The sequence below is a fragment of the Jaculus jaculus genome, chromosome 1, assembly GCF_020740685.1.
Source record: "Jaculus jaculus isolate mJacJac1 chromosome 1, mJacJac1.mat.Y.cur, whole genome shotgun sequence".
Taxonomy (NCBI): domain Eukaryota; kingdom Metazoa; phylum Chordata; class Mammalia; order Rodentia; family Dipodidae; genus Jaculus; species Jaculus jaculus.
The window spans coordinates 41,259,909-41,272,915 of NC_059102.1; the positions used below are offsets into that span (position 1 = coordinate 41,259,909).

A 13,007-nucleotide genomic window follows, 5' to 3' on the forward strand; every position below is an offset into this window, starting at 1 on the left:
AAAAGATTACATTAGCAGAAAATAAGGCATCATTCCTATGTCAGAAATTCAGAAAAAATCCTGAAAATAAAAACAATGCTGCTGGGCTGGAGAGATGGCTCAGCGGTTAAGCGCTTGCCTATGAAGCCTAAGGACCCCGGTTCAAGGCTAGATTCCCCAGGACCTACATTAGCCAGATGCACAAGGGGGTGCACATGTCTCTGGAGTTCGTTTGCAGTGGCTGGAAGGCCTGGCATGCCCATTCTCTCTCTCTTACTCTGTGCCTCTTTCTGTCTCTGCCTGTCACTCTCAAATAAATAAATTAACAAAACAAAACAAAACAATGCTGCCAAGTGTGGTGGTGTATGCCTTAAACCCCAGCACTCAGAAGGCAGAGGCAGGTGGAGTGATGTGAATTTGAGGCCAGCATGATACCACAGAATGAATTCCAGGTCAGCCTGGGCTGTACTGAGACACTACCTCCACAAAACAAAAGCAAGAACCAAAAATAAAACACTGCTTACCAAAAAATCCACTATTATATTATAGCCCTTGTGTGTTAAAAATAATAAAGGAAGCCGGACCAAAAATAAAAGACAGTAGATGTGGTGGTGCATGGTGCATGCCTTTAATCCCAACACTTGGGAGGCAACAGTAGGAGGATCACTGTGAGTTTGAGGACATCCTGAGACTACATAGTGAATTCAAGGTCAGCCTAGACTACAGTGAGACCCCACCTCAACCCCCCCCCAAAAAAAAAGAGAGACCAGTAGGCTAGGTGTGATAGTGCACACTGTTAATTCCAGTACATGAGAGGCAGAGGTAAGGGAATCACTGAGTTCAAGACCAGCCTGGGACTACACAGTAGATTACAGGTCAGCATGGGTTAGAGTGAGACCCTATCTTGAAAAACACAAAACAAAACAAAACAATAATAAAGGTACTGCAACTCTTTTTTTTTTTTCTGGTAGAGGGGAGGGTTTGAGGTAGGGTCTTGCTCTAGCTCAGGCTACCCTGGAATTCAGTATGTAATTTCAGGGTACCTCTGTCTCCTCAGTGGTAGGATTAAAGGTGTGAGCCACCATACCTGACTAGGAACTTTTTTTGAGAGCTTGGTATGTGCTAACCATTAAATGGACAATTCTTAGTTTTAGGAGATGGTTCAGCAGTTAAAGTTATTTGTTTGTAAAACCTGTTGGCCTAGGTTCAATTCCTCAGTACCCATGGGAAATCCAGATACACTAAGTGATGCATGTGTCTAGAGTTTATTTGCAGTGGCAAGAGCCCCTGGTGTGCCCACTCTCTCTTCATCTCACTGTCTCTCTGATTGCAAATAAATAAATATTTTTTAAAAGACAGTCTTTCACTACAATTCAAGATTTAAATGTTACTATTCCTGGACTGCAGAGATGGCTTAGAGGTTAAGGTGCTTGCCTGCAAAGTCAAAGGATGCAGATTCAATTCTCCAAGACCCATGTAAGCCAGATGCCAAGGAGGTACATTCATCTGAAATTCATTTGTAGTGGCTGGAGGCCCTGGCATGCCCATTCTTTCTATCTGTCTGTCTCTCTCAGATAAATAAAAAAATAAAATATTTTTTAAAATGTTACCATTCCCTTTTATATTCAGGAAACAAACACAAACTGGTAAGATTCTGACTTCAATCCAGTCTATGCTATTAAATACATATCAAAATGTGGGGAGTTCTCTATGTATAAACTATATTTATTTGTTGAAACAGAGTGTGGTAGTTTGAATGTGATAGTTTGTGTAGCCCCATAGACCCAGGCTTTTTTGGGGGGGCTTTTCAAGGTAGAGTTTCACTCTATTCCAGACTGACCTGGAATTCACTATGTAGTCTCAAGGTAGCCTCAAACTCACAGTGATCCTCCTACCTCTGCCTCCCAAGTGCTAGGATTAAAGGCATGTGCCACCACGCCTGGTTGACCCAGGTATTTTTGATTAAACTTCCTACTTAAACCCCTAGACAGATTCCTGCTAGAAGGGGCATGTCATGGGGTGTCACTGACAGAACTTCCTGTAGATCAATAAGACTAAAATGAACCCCTTCCTTCCATAAACTGTGTCTGGTTGGATGTTTGTCCAAACAACTAGGAGCTGGCTACGATAGTTAATGGTACCAGAAGCAAGGTATTGCTGTGGATGAAACTGGCCATGTGGATTTTGGTCCTTTGGAACTTGTGTGCTAGAAGAATATGGGTGGTCTTTGTACTTGGGACTACAGAAGCCTTACAGAACAGTTAAGCCAGATTTTATGGGTTATTCTTGTGACAGTATAAAGAGGCTGAATGCAGAGAGAATTACAGACTGAAAAGGGGAAGGAGAGAGAACAGAAAACTTTGTTGGAACTTTGCTATTAGTGTAAGGATTGGCTGTATTCCCCAATTATAAGAGTTTAAGCAAGGTGAATTTAAAAGTAATGGACTAAGGGCTAGAGAGATTACTTAAGTGTTTAAGGTGCTTGCCTGCAAAGCCTAAGGTCTCAGGTTTAATTCCCCAGTACCCACGTAAACCAGGTGCACAAAATGGTGCATGCATTTGGAGTTCATTTGCAGTGGTTAGAGGCCTTGGCATACCCGTTCTCTCTATCTGCTTCTTTCTCGCTGATAAATAAAATATTTTAAAACACGAGAGTAGATTGTATATGGGCACAGATGGGAGTACCTTTAATCCCAGCACTTGAAAGGCAGATGTAGGAGGATTGTTGCAAGTTCAAGGCCACCCTGAGACTGCATAGTGGGCTAGAGTGAGATCCTACCTGAAAACCCAAAACAAAATAAAAATAAAGAAAATGAAACTCTTATTGAAGCTGGGCGTGGTGGCGCAAACCTTTAATCCCAGCACTTGGGAGGCAGAGGTAGGAGGATCGCCGTGAGTTCAAGTCCACCCTGAGACTACAGAGTTAATTCCAGGTCAGCCTGGACCAGACCCTACCTCGAAAAACCAAAAAAAAAAAAGAAGAAGAAAAAAGAAAATGGAACTCTTATTGAAAGCTTGATATGTGCTAGGCATTAAATAGATAACTCTGAGGCTGGGAGATGGCTCAGCAGTTAAAGGTACTTGTTATCAAAGCGTGTTGGCCTAGGTTCAAATCCCCAGTCCCCATGTAAAATCCAGATGAGTACTTTTAGGGTGTTAAAGCTGCTACTGTTAAAATAGATTACCACCATTTGGGGGTACATGCCTTTAATCCCAGCACTCTGGAGATAGAAGTAGGAGGATTACTATGAGTTCCAGGCCACCCTGAGTATACATAATGAATTCCAGGTCAGCCTGGGCTAGAGTAAGACCCTACCTGGGAGGTTGGAGGGAGGGGCGGGAAGGGAGGGAAGATGTCTCAGGGTCAAGTCCACCCAGGAAAGGATAAATGAGTAGAAATGTAAACTCTTTTCAAAGAAGATGACTGAAAGAATTCTGAAGGCTTAAGATCAAGATTTATTTCCTCCCTGGAATAACAACTGGCTGTGTCACACACCTGGTATTAATTTTGGATGCATAAAAAATACAGGGAAGTGGATCATGAAGTACACAAGGTTCCAAGAGCCACCACTGAGATGAGGCATGTGAAGCAGGGTGAAGTCCCTATATTAAAGACAATACCCATTGTTAAGAATTTAGGACACTATGGTGTTTTGATTTAGGTGTCCCCCATAAACTTAGGTGTTCTGGATGCTAGGTTTCCAGCTGTTATAGATTTGGGAATTGAAGCATCCTGGAGGCAGTGTATTGTTGGGGACAGGCTTACAGGTATTACAGGCAGAGGCCCCTTGCCAGTGTTTGGCACACTCTCCTGTTGCTATTGTCTATTTTATGTGAGCCAAGAGGTGATGTCCACCCTCTGCTCCTGCCATCATTTTCCCTCGCCATCGTGAAGCTTCCCCTCAAGTGCATAAGCCAAAATAAACCTTGTCTTCCCACAAGCTGCTATTGGTTGGGTGATTTCTACTAGAAGTTCAAACCTGACTGCAACAGCAACCTTTAATCCCAGAACTTGGAAGGCAGGAGACAGGAGGGTTGCCATGAGTCAAGGCCACCTTGAGATTATTAAACAGTGAATTCCAGGTCAAAGTAATGGACTAAGGGCTAGAGAGATTGATTAGTGGTTAAGGTGCCTGCCTACAAAGCAAAAGGACCCATCCCCAGGATCCACGTAAGCCAGATGCACAAGGTGGCACACGTGCATGGAGTTCATTTGCAATGGATAAAGGCCCTGGCACACCCATTCTCTCCCTCCCTCTCTCTCTTTCTCTCTCTCTCTCTCTCAAATAAATAAATATAGTTCCTTAAAAAATTAAAAAACAAAGCAGAGATAGGTGGATCTCCATGAGACTGAGGCCACCCTAAGACTCCATAGTGAATTTCAGGTTAGTCTGGACTAGATGAAACCCTACCTTGAAAATCAAGACAGAAAGTTAAAAAACAAAAACAAAAAAGCTTCCCCTGGATCTGTAAACCTAAAATAAACTTCTTCCTCCCATAAACTGTGTCTGGTTGGAAGTTTGTCCCAAGAATGAGGAGCTGACTACAATACAGGGTCTCATTCCAGCCCATGCTAACCTGGAATTCATTCTGGAACCCAGGATAGCCTTGAACTCCTGAGGATCCTTCTACCTCAGCCTCCTAATTACTGGAATTAAAGGTGTGAGCCACCATACATGCCCTGGGAAGGTCCTTTTATCCATACAATCTTATGAGGTTTACTGTAATTCCTAAAACCAAAGTTATACTTTATCTCCTTTTCATTATTACTTATGTCTATTATGACTTACCAGTCTATCAAGTATATATCTGGTGTAAGACTGTAAGACTTGAAGTGAAGAAATAGTTTGGAAAGGTTTTCTTCAAAAAATACTTCAAATGTTGCAAAATATTTCAACATCTACAGATAGAAAAATCAATGAAATTATGAGAAGATACTGTAGAAATTCAGGTATCTTTACATACCAATGGAAAATCTTGCTGATTAACAACTTTTTTCTGTCTCTTCAAAGATTCAAAGTGAACTATAATTTAATGAAGCTTGTGCATTTGATTCTTACTCTTCTAGTTAATTTGTGTTGTTGTTGTTTCATTTGTTTTACTCTAAACAAGCATTCAGAAAACAGAAGCATACTAAAGAAAATAGAATTCAGCGGGGCGTGGTGGTGTACACCTTTAATCCCAGCACTCTGGAGGCAGAGATGGAAGGAGTTTGAGGCCACCCTGAGGCTACATAGTAAATTCCAGATCAGCCTGGGCTAGAGTGAAACTCTGCCTCGAAAAATCAAAAAAATAAAAAAATAAAAAAAAGACAATTCAGACAAGACTGTGCACATTCAGGGTGGTATGGCCATAGACTAAAGAAAACACAGTTTAATCTAACTGTTCATACCATGCTGTGATCCACACGAAAAAAGGCCAATTGGCATGGCTTATTCAGGAGATTTGCAAATGCAATGAAGGCATCTGCCTCTTCCAAATTGAGAATGAGCACTGCTGCAATGAAGGACATCCCTTGGACCTTCAAAAGGAAAATAAAGTTGTCAATAAAAATAAATAAATAAATATTAAAAAAGGAAAATGAAAGTGGATTTGAAGTAATAATTCTACAACTTAATTGTACTGACAAATTACATAATGCTATTACAGAGGATTTACCAAGACGTTTTGTTTTTCTTTACCAATGAAAGTAAATACAGAGAACCTTAATAGTTATGAATCTCCCTAACTTTACTTTTCTTGTTTGTGTGATATGGTTTAGTAAGTCAGGGAAGTTTTTTTTTTGAAAGAAAGATAAGTGTAAGTTTTTATTTGTTACAAAAGCCTAGCTCAAGATTATAAAGTTTACTGAAAATCAGGTGATTGTTTTCAATACTGTAACATATCTGAGTCAAAAAACAAGGAACAGAAAGCCAGGTGTGGTATTGCACACCTTTAATCCCAGCATTTGCGAGGCAGAGGTAGGATTCCGTGAGTTCAAGGCCACCCTGAGACTACATAGTGAATTCTAGGTTAGCCTGAGCTAGAGTGAAACCGTAAAAAAAAAAAAACAAGGAACAGAGCTGGTTCAGTGGCTAAAGGTGCTTGCTTGCAGGGGCTGGAGAGATGACTTAGCAGTTAAGTGCTTGCCTGTGAAGCCTAAGGACCCCAGTTCTAGGCTTGATTCCCCAGGGCCCACGTAAACCAGATGCACAAGGTGGTGCATGCATCTGGAGTTCGTCTGCAGTGGCTGGAGGCACCGGTATGCCCACTCTCTGCCACTTTCCTTCTCTGTCTGTCTCTCTCAAATAAACAAATAAAAATAAACAAAAAAAAAATTTTTTTTAAAAGACGCTTGTTTGCAAAGCCTGATAGCCAAAGTCGATTCCCCAGTACCTACATAAAGCCAGAAGCACAAAGTGGTACATATGTCTCATGATTGTATAGGGACTGGAGCTCTTAATGTGTCCAATATGCATTCTGTCTCTCTTTCAAATATATATGTATTTTAAACTACACACACACACACACACACACACACACAATCAAAGCCATCCATGAAATGTGCTATTAAAATTCCAATGAAGGACTTATGGTTAAGATGGTGGTGTAGGAACCATGCCAAAGCAGCCTAGGGGAGAAAAAAGAAAAAAAACCCAGCAAAATACACTCTTCTACTAAAAATTGAGGTGTGTAAGAAGTTACCAACTGCAGCAGAGAAGTAGGAGAGATCCAGGGCATCTACAGCCCACAGAAGCAGGCAGGAGCAGCTCAGCAGCTGCAGCACCAGGTCCATGTGGCCACAGCCATAAGGCTCAGCCTGAGCCACAGGAAAAGCCAGGTGAGGAGATTCTATACTCACCCCAAGCTCCTCACAAACTAACGTGAAGGGAAGACGGCAGGGAAGAACAAAGGAGCAGCTCATGAGGAAGACAATTGTGAGGACCAGCGGAAAACCATCAGCTACCATCCACAGCCTTCCCTCCCCCAACACCAGGGTAAGCACCAGCAAGCTTCAGAGACCTGGGGAAGGGAGCTCACCTACACAGCACCTGACAGGCAATCAGAGCAGTGATCCAGCGACCCAGCCAGCCTACCTGAACCCACAGTGCAACAAAGAGGGACTCAATCAGGAATGCAGCATAACTGGGACTAAAACCATTCCAAAAGGTAACTGGGATTACACCAGGGAAGGGTCTCACTTGGTCACAAACTGACTTGGAACCCTCAACAGACCAGAAATCTTAACTTTCTAGTTGACAGGATTAAGGGTGTGGGGCAACACACATTCTAAGGGACTACGACTTTGCTTGAAGATCTGGTAGTCATAATACCTACTTTTGCATGAATACCCTGTGCTGATTTTCACTGAAGGTGTACATTGTTTACTTAAATTCTAGAATCTATATTTTTTCAAACTCAGCCTTCTTCTTCTTTTTTTTTTTTTTTCCAATGTAGGGTCTCACTCTAGCCGAGGCTGACCTGGAATTCACTATGGAGTCTCAGGGTAGCCTCGAACTTATGGTTGATCCTCCTACCTCTGCCTCCCGAGAGCTGGAATTAAAGGCGTGTGCCATGACGCCTGGCTAAAATCAGCCTTCATGAATACTAATCTCATAGCAGGCAAACCCAACATCTAGGGTCACTTTTGTAGTTACTCTGAGAGTCTTAAGAGTCGCACCTAGCACCTTAAGCTCCTACTCTGAAGATATATAACGTCAGATTGATTGATACATCTAATAATACTGCAGCTGATTAGAAAATCCAACCATTAAATTAATGCAAGATGCAAAAGTATATACATTATAACACAAAACCACAAAAAACAAGACAATATAAATCAACCAAAAAGTATTAATGTATCAGAAATGACCTCCAGTGAGACTGATTTACAAGAAATGCCTGAGAAAGATTTCAGAAGAACGATTATAAATATGTTCAAAGAAATCAGGGAGGAAATCAAAGGAATAAAAGAGGCGATCAAAGAAGACACAGGAAACCAATTTAATGATAAGACAAGGTCAATATAAGACATAAATGGAAATAATTAAAAAAAAACAGAATTGCTAGCAATGAAGAACACAGACGATGAAATAAAATAAAAAACTGTAGAAAACCTTACCAGTAGAATGGATGAAGGAGAGGACAGAATATCTAAACTAGAAGACGAGGTGGCAGATCTAATACCGTCCAACCAAGAGAAAGACAAACTAACAGGAAAGTATGAATGGGAATTTCAAGATATTCGAGACACTAGGTAAAGATCAAACATAAGAATTCAGGGTATAGTAGAAGGAGAAGAAATTCACTCCAAAGGCATAGTAGGCGTTTTCAACAAAATCATAGAAGAAAACTTCCCCCAAGTTGGAAAAGAGATGGCAATGCAGATACAGGAATCCTTTAGAGCACCAACCAGACAAAACCTGGAAAGAACTCCTCTGTGCCATATTATAATTAAACTACCAAACACACAAACCAAAGAAAATATATTGAAAGCAGTTAGAGAGAAAAATCAAGTTACCTACAAAGGCAAGCCCATCAGGATCACAGCAGATTACTCAACACAAACTTTAAAAGCCAGAAGGGCTTGGAGTGATGGTATTCCAAGTTATAGTTTTAAGTGATTATATTAAGAAATTAAAAGGTTACAAGGAAAAAAATTAATGTTTCACCTTAAAGCCTTGGAAAAGGAAGAACAAGGCAAACCAAAAATTAGTAGATAGGAAGAAACAATAAAGATCACGGCAGAAATTAATGAAATAGAAAAAAAAAAACAATTCAAAGAATCAATGAAACAAAGAGTTGGTTCTTTGAAAAGATAAGCACAATTGATAAACCTTTAACAAATCTGACCAAAAGAAAGAGAGAAGAGACACAAATTAATAAAATTAGAGATAAAAAGGCACTATCACATCAGATACCAAAGAAATTCAAAAATTCATAGGGACTTACTCTAAGAACATATACTCCAGTAAATTTGAAAATCTGAAAGAAATGGATGATTTCCTTGATTTATATGACCTACCTAAATTAAATCAAGATGAGATTAATCACTTAAATAGACCTATAACAAGTATGGAGATCCAAGAAATTATCAAAAATCTCCCAACTAAAAAAAGTCCAGGCCCAGATGGATTCCCTAGTGAATTTTACAAGACCTTCATGGAAGAACTAACACCAATGCTTCTTAGCTTTTCCATAAAATACAAAAAGAAGAAATCCACCAAACTCCTTCTACAAAGACAGCATCAACCTGATACCAAAACCAGGCAAAGATAGGACAAAAAAAGAAAATCACAGACCAATCTCCCTCATGAACATAGATGCAAAAATTTTCAACAAAATATTGCCAAACAGAATACAAGAATATATCAGAAAGATCATTCACCCTGACCAAGTAGGCTTTATCCCAGAGATGCAGGGATGGTTCAACATACGCAAATCGTCCTACAGAGACTGGGAATAGAAGGAACATATCTCAATATAATAAAGGCTATTTATAACAAGCCTACAGCCAACATATTACTAAATGGGTAAAAACTGGAAGCTTTTCCACCAAAATCAGGAACAAGCCACGGGTGTCCACTGTCCCCATTTTTATCTAATATAGTACTGAAGTCTTAGCCATAGCAATAAGGCAAGAGACACACATAAAAGGGATACAAATTGGAAAGGAAGAGATCAAGTTATCATTATTTGCAGATGACATGATTCTATACATAAAGGATCCTAAAGATTCTACCAGTAAACTGTTAGAGCTGATAACACCTACAGCCATGTAGCAGGATACAAAATAAATACACAGAAATCAGTAGCCTTCCTATATGCTAGCAACAAAAATGCTGAGGATGAAATCAGGGAATCACTCCCATTCACAATTGCATACAATAAATAAATAAATAAATAAATAAATAAATAAAGTACCTTTGAATAAACCTAACCAAGGAAATGAAGGACCTCTACAATGAAAACTTTAAAACACTCAAGTGAGAAATTGCAGAAGGCACTAGGAAATGGAAAGACATCCCTTGTTCTTGGATCAGAAGAATCAATATTGTGAAAATGGCAACCTTACCAAAAAGCAATCTACACATTTGATACAATCCCCATCAAAATTCCAATGGCATTCTTCACGGAAACAGGAAAAAAAAATCCAAAATTCACATGGAAGCATACATAAAAAAATCTCGAATATCTAAAACAATTTTGAGCAACAAAAATAAAGCTGGTGGTATCACCATACCTGATTTTAACCTATACTACACAGCCATAGTATCAAAAATAGCATGGTACTGGCAAAAAAAGCAGGTATGTAGATCAATGGAACAGAATAGAGGACCCAGATGTAAGTTCGGGTAACTATAGCCATCTGATCTTGGACAAAAAATGCCAAAAATATTCACTGGAGAATAGACAGCCTCTTCAGCAAATGCTGCTGGGAAAACTGGATATGTATCTGTAGAAGGATGAAAATAGATCCTTATCGCTCTCCATGTACAAGTATTAAGTCCAAATGGATCAAAGACATTAATTAATATGAGACCTGAAATGGAAACTATTAGAGGAAAAAGTAGGAGAAACCCTTTAACATATTTGTCTTGGCAAGGACTTTCTGAATATAACCCAAGTTGCTCAGGCAATAAAACCACAGATTAATCGCTGGGACCTAATGAAATTAAAAGCCTTTTGTACAGCAAAGGACACTGAATAGAGCAAAGAGGCAACCTACAGAATGGGAGAAAATCTTTGCCAGCTATACATCTGATAGAGGATAAATATCTAGGATATACAAAGAATACAAAAAACTAAATACTAAGAAACAAACAAGCCAATTAAAAAATGGGCTATGGAACTAAATAGAGTTCTCAAAAAAAGATGCTTATATGCTTATATGGATGGCATATAAGCATCTTAAAAAATGTTCAACATCCCTAGTCAACAGGGAAATGCAGATTAAAACTACATTGAGATTCCATCTCATTCCTGTCAGACTGGCTACCATCATGAAAATAAATGAACATAACTGCTGGAGAGGATATGGAAAAAGAGGAACACTTTTACACTGTTGGTGGGAATACAATCTGGTCCACCCATTTTGGAAATCAGTGTGGAGGTTCCTGAGATAGCTAAAAATAGACCTACCATAAGACCCAGCTATAGCACTCCTGGGCATATATCCTAAGGACTCGTCTCACTACCTTAGAGATACTTGCTTAACTATGTTTATTGCCGCTCTATTCACAATAGCTGGGAAATGGAACCAGCCCATATGTCCCTCAACTGATGAGTGGATAATGAAGATGTGGCACATTTAAACAATGGAGTTGTACTCAGTGGTAAAGAAAAATGAAGTTATGAAATTTGCAGGAAAATGGTTGGCTCTGTAAAGGATTATACTAAGTGAGGTAACCCAGGCCAAGAAAACCAAACGTTGCATTTTCTCTCTCACATGTGGATCCTAGCTACAATAACTGGACTTCGGTGTGAGTAGGAAGAAAACATACTGGCATAGGTCAGTAAGCTAGAAAGAAGATATAATGGGAATAGAAAGGGGGTGGGGAGGTTTCCTAATAGGATGGTATGGTATACATGTAAGTAGAAGAACAGATTAATGGGGGTGAAAAGGCCTAAGTGAGGTCAATGGAAGAGATTGAGTAAGGAAAAGTGGAGGGAGGGCTAATCAAAATCCAAGAGGATAAAAATAAGTCATATGGAATCCTTCCTTTTGGACAATGGAACACACAGGAGCCATAGATTGTTACTAGAAAATTTCAGTGCCAGTGATGGGATATACCTTCCGGTTTGTTGTTGGCCAGTGAGGTCCCTGATGGCCCCCAAACATTACAGGCCATTGCCAAGGCCCTTGGTTTCCCACCAGGAATAGATGGTAAGACCCTATAGCTGAAGACTCCACATACTTGGGCTGCAAAGCCACTGAGAAACTTGTTGGAGCTGGTCTTTGTAGACCAGCTGACAGAAAGCTGGAAACAAACAAACAAACAAAAAAATAAAAAACATGCTGCATGCAGTTCAACGGGAGAGAGAGAAATCATCAGTGAAGATACCCAACAGTGGACACTGCAAGCCTTAGATTTGGCCAGCCAGACCAAATGGGCCAACAGGTGCAACAGTGGCATATCTGTTATGGGGGAAACTAACTGCTCTGTAATTTGACTGGCGGCCCTCTCCATGGGAGGGAATATATCCCTGATACCGAAAACCTACAAGAGGTGTAGTAATGAGCCCTAGGAGTGTAACGCCTGCTGCTGTCTGGCTAAAAATATATACTATGCTCACCAAACTGCCCAGTAAGCACTTCTCTTGATGTTCATACCCATATATTAATGCTATTCTCACTTTTGGCTAGAGAACCTTCTCTTTTCAGATGGCAGTGACTTTAGGATGACTCAGAAGGTATCATGGTACTGAGAAGTGACAGAGGAGCACTCCTCACTGAATTATCTCAATCACACCTTCCATGGCTCAGGGTCCATTGTGGAAGAGGTGGCAGAAAGAATTTAAGAACCAAAGGATGGATAGGACTCCTTAAAACATGCTCCTCTAGACACTAAATGGCCTGGATATCTATGACCTTTCAGTGCCTGACACTACTACACAAGACCATCATAAGTGGAGGAAAAGATCATGACATCAAAATAAAAGAGACTGGGCTGGAGAGATGGCTTGGCGGTTAAGCGCTTGCCTGTGAAGCCTAAGGACCCCGGTTCGAGGCTCGGTTCCCCAGGTCCCACGTTAGCCAGATGCACAAGGGGGCGCACGCATCTGGAGTTCGTTTGCAGTGGCTGGAAGCCCTGGCGCGCCCATTCTCTCTCTCTCCCTCTATTTGTCTTTCTCTCTGTGTCTGTCGCTCTCAAATAAATAAATAAATAAATAAATAAATAAATAAATAAATAAATAAAAAACGTTTAAAAAATAAATAAATAAAAAATAAAAGAGACTAATTGAGGGGGGGATATGATGAAGAGTAGAGTTTCAAAGGGGAAAGTGGGGAAAGGGAGGGCATTACCATGGGATATTGTTTACAATTA

The 13,007-nt window shown here is 40.1% G+C and overlaps 1 protein-coding gene across 3 annotated transcripts in view; it reads right to left on the bottom strand.

Annotated features, from left to right (window-relative positions):
- Tbc1d12 (TBC1 domain family member 12) overlaps nt 1-13,007 on the bottom strand; it is a 110,907-nt gene that overhangs the window by 10,264 nt on the left and 87,636 nt on the right. For all 3 annotated transcript variants that reach the window (XM_045141833.1, XM_004653035.2, XM_045141834.1), the window contains 2 exons: nt 5,372-5,500; nt 4,770-4,879 (listed from right to left, as the gene is read on the bottom strand). In XM_045141833.1, coding sequence (XP_044997768.1) covers nt 4,770-4,879; nt 5,372-5,500 — 239 coding nt within the window. The remainder of the gene's footprint in view (nt 1-4,769; nt 4,880-5,371; nt 5,501-13,007) is intronic.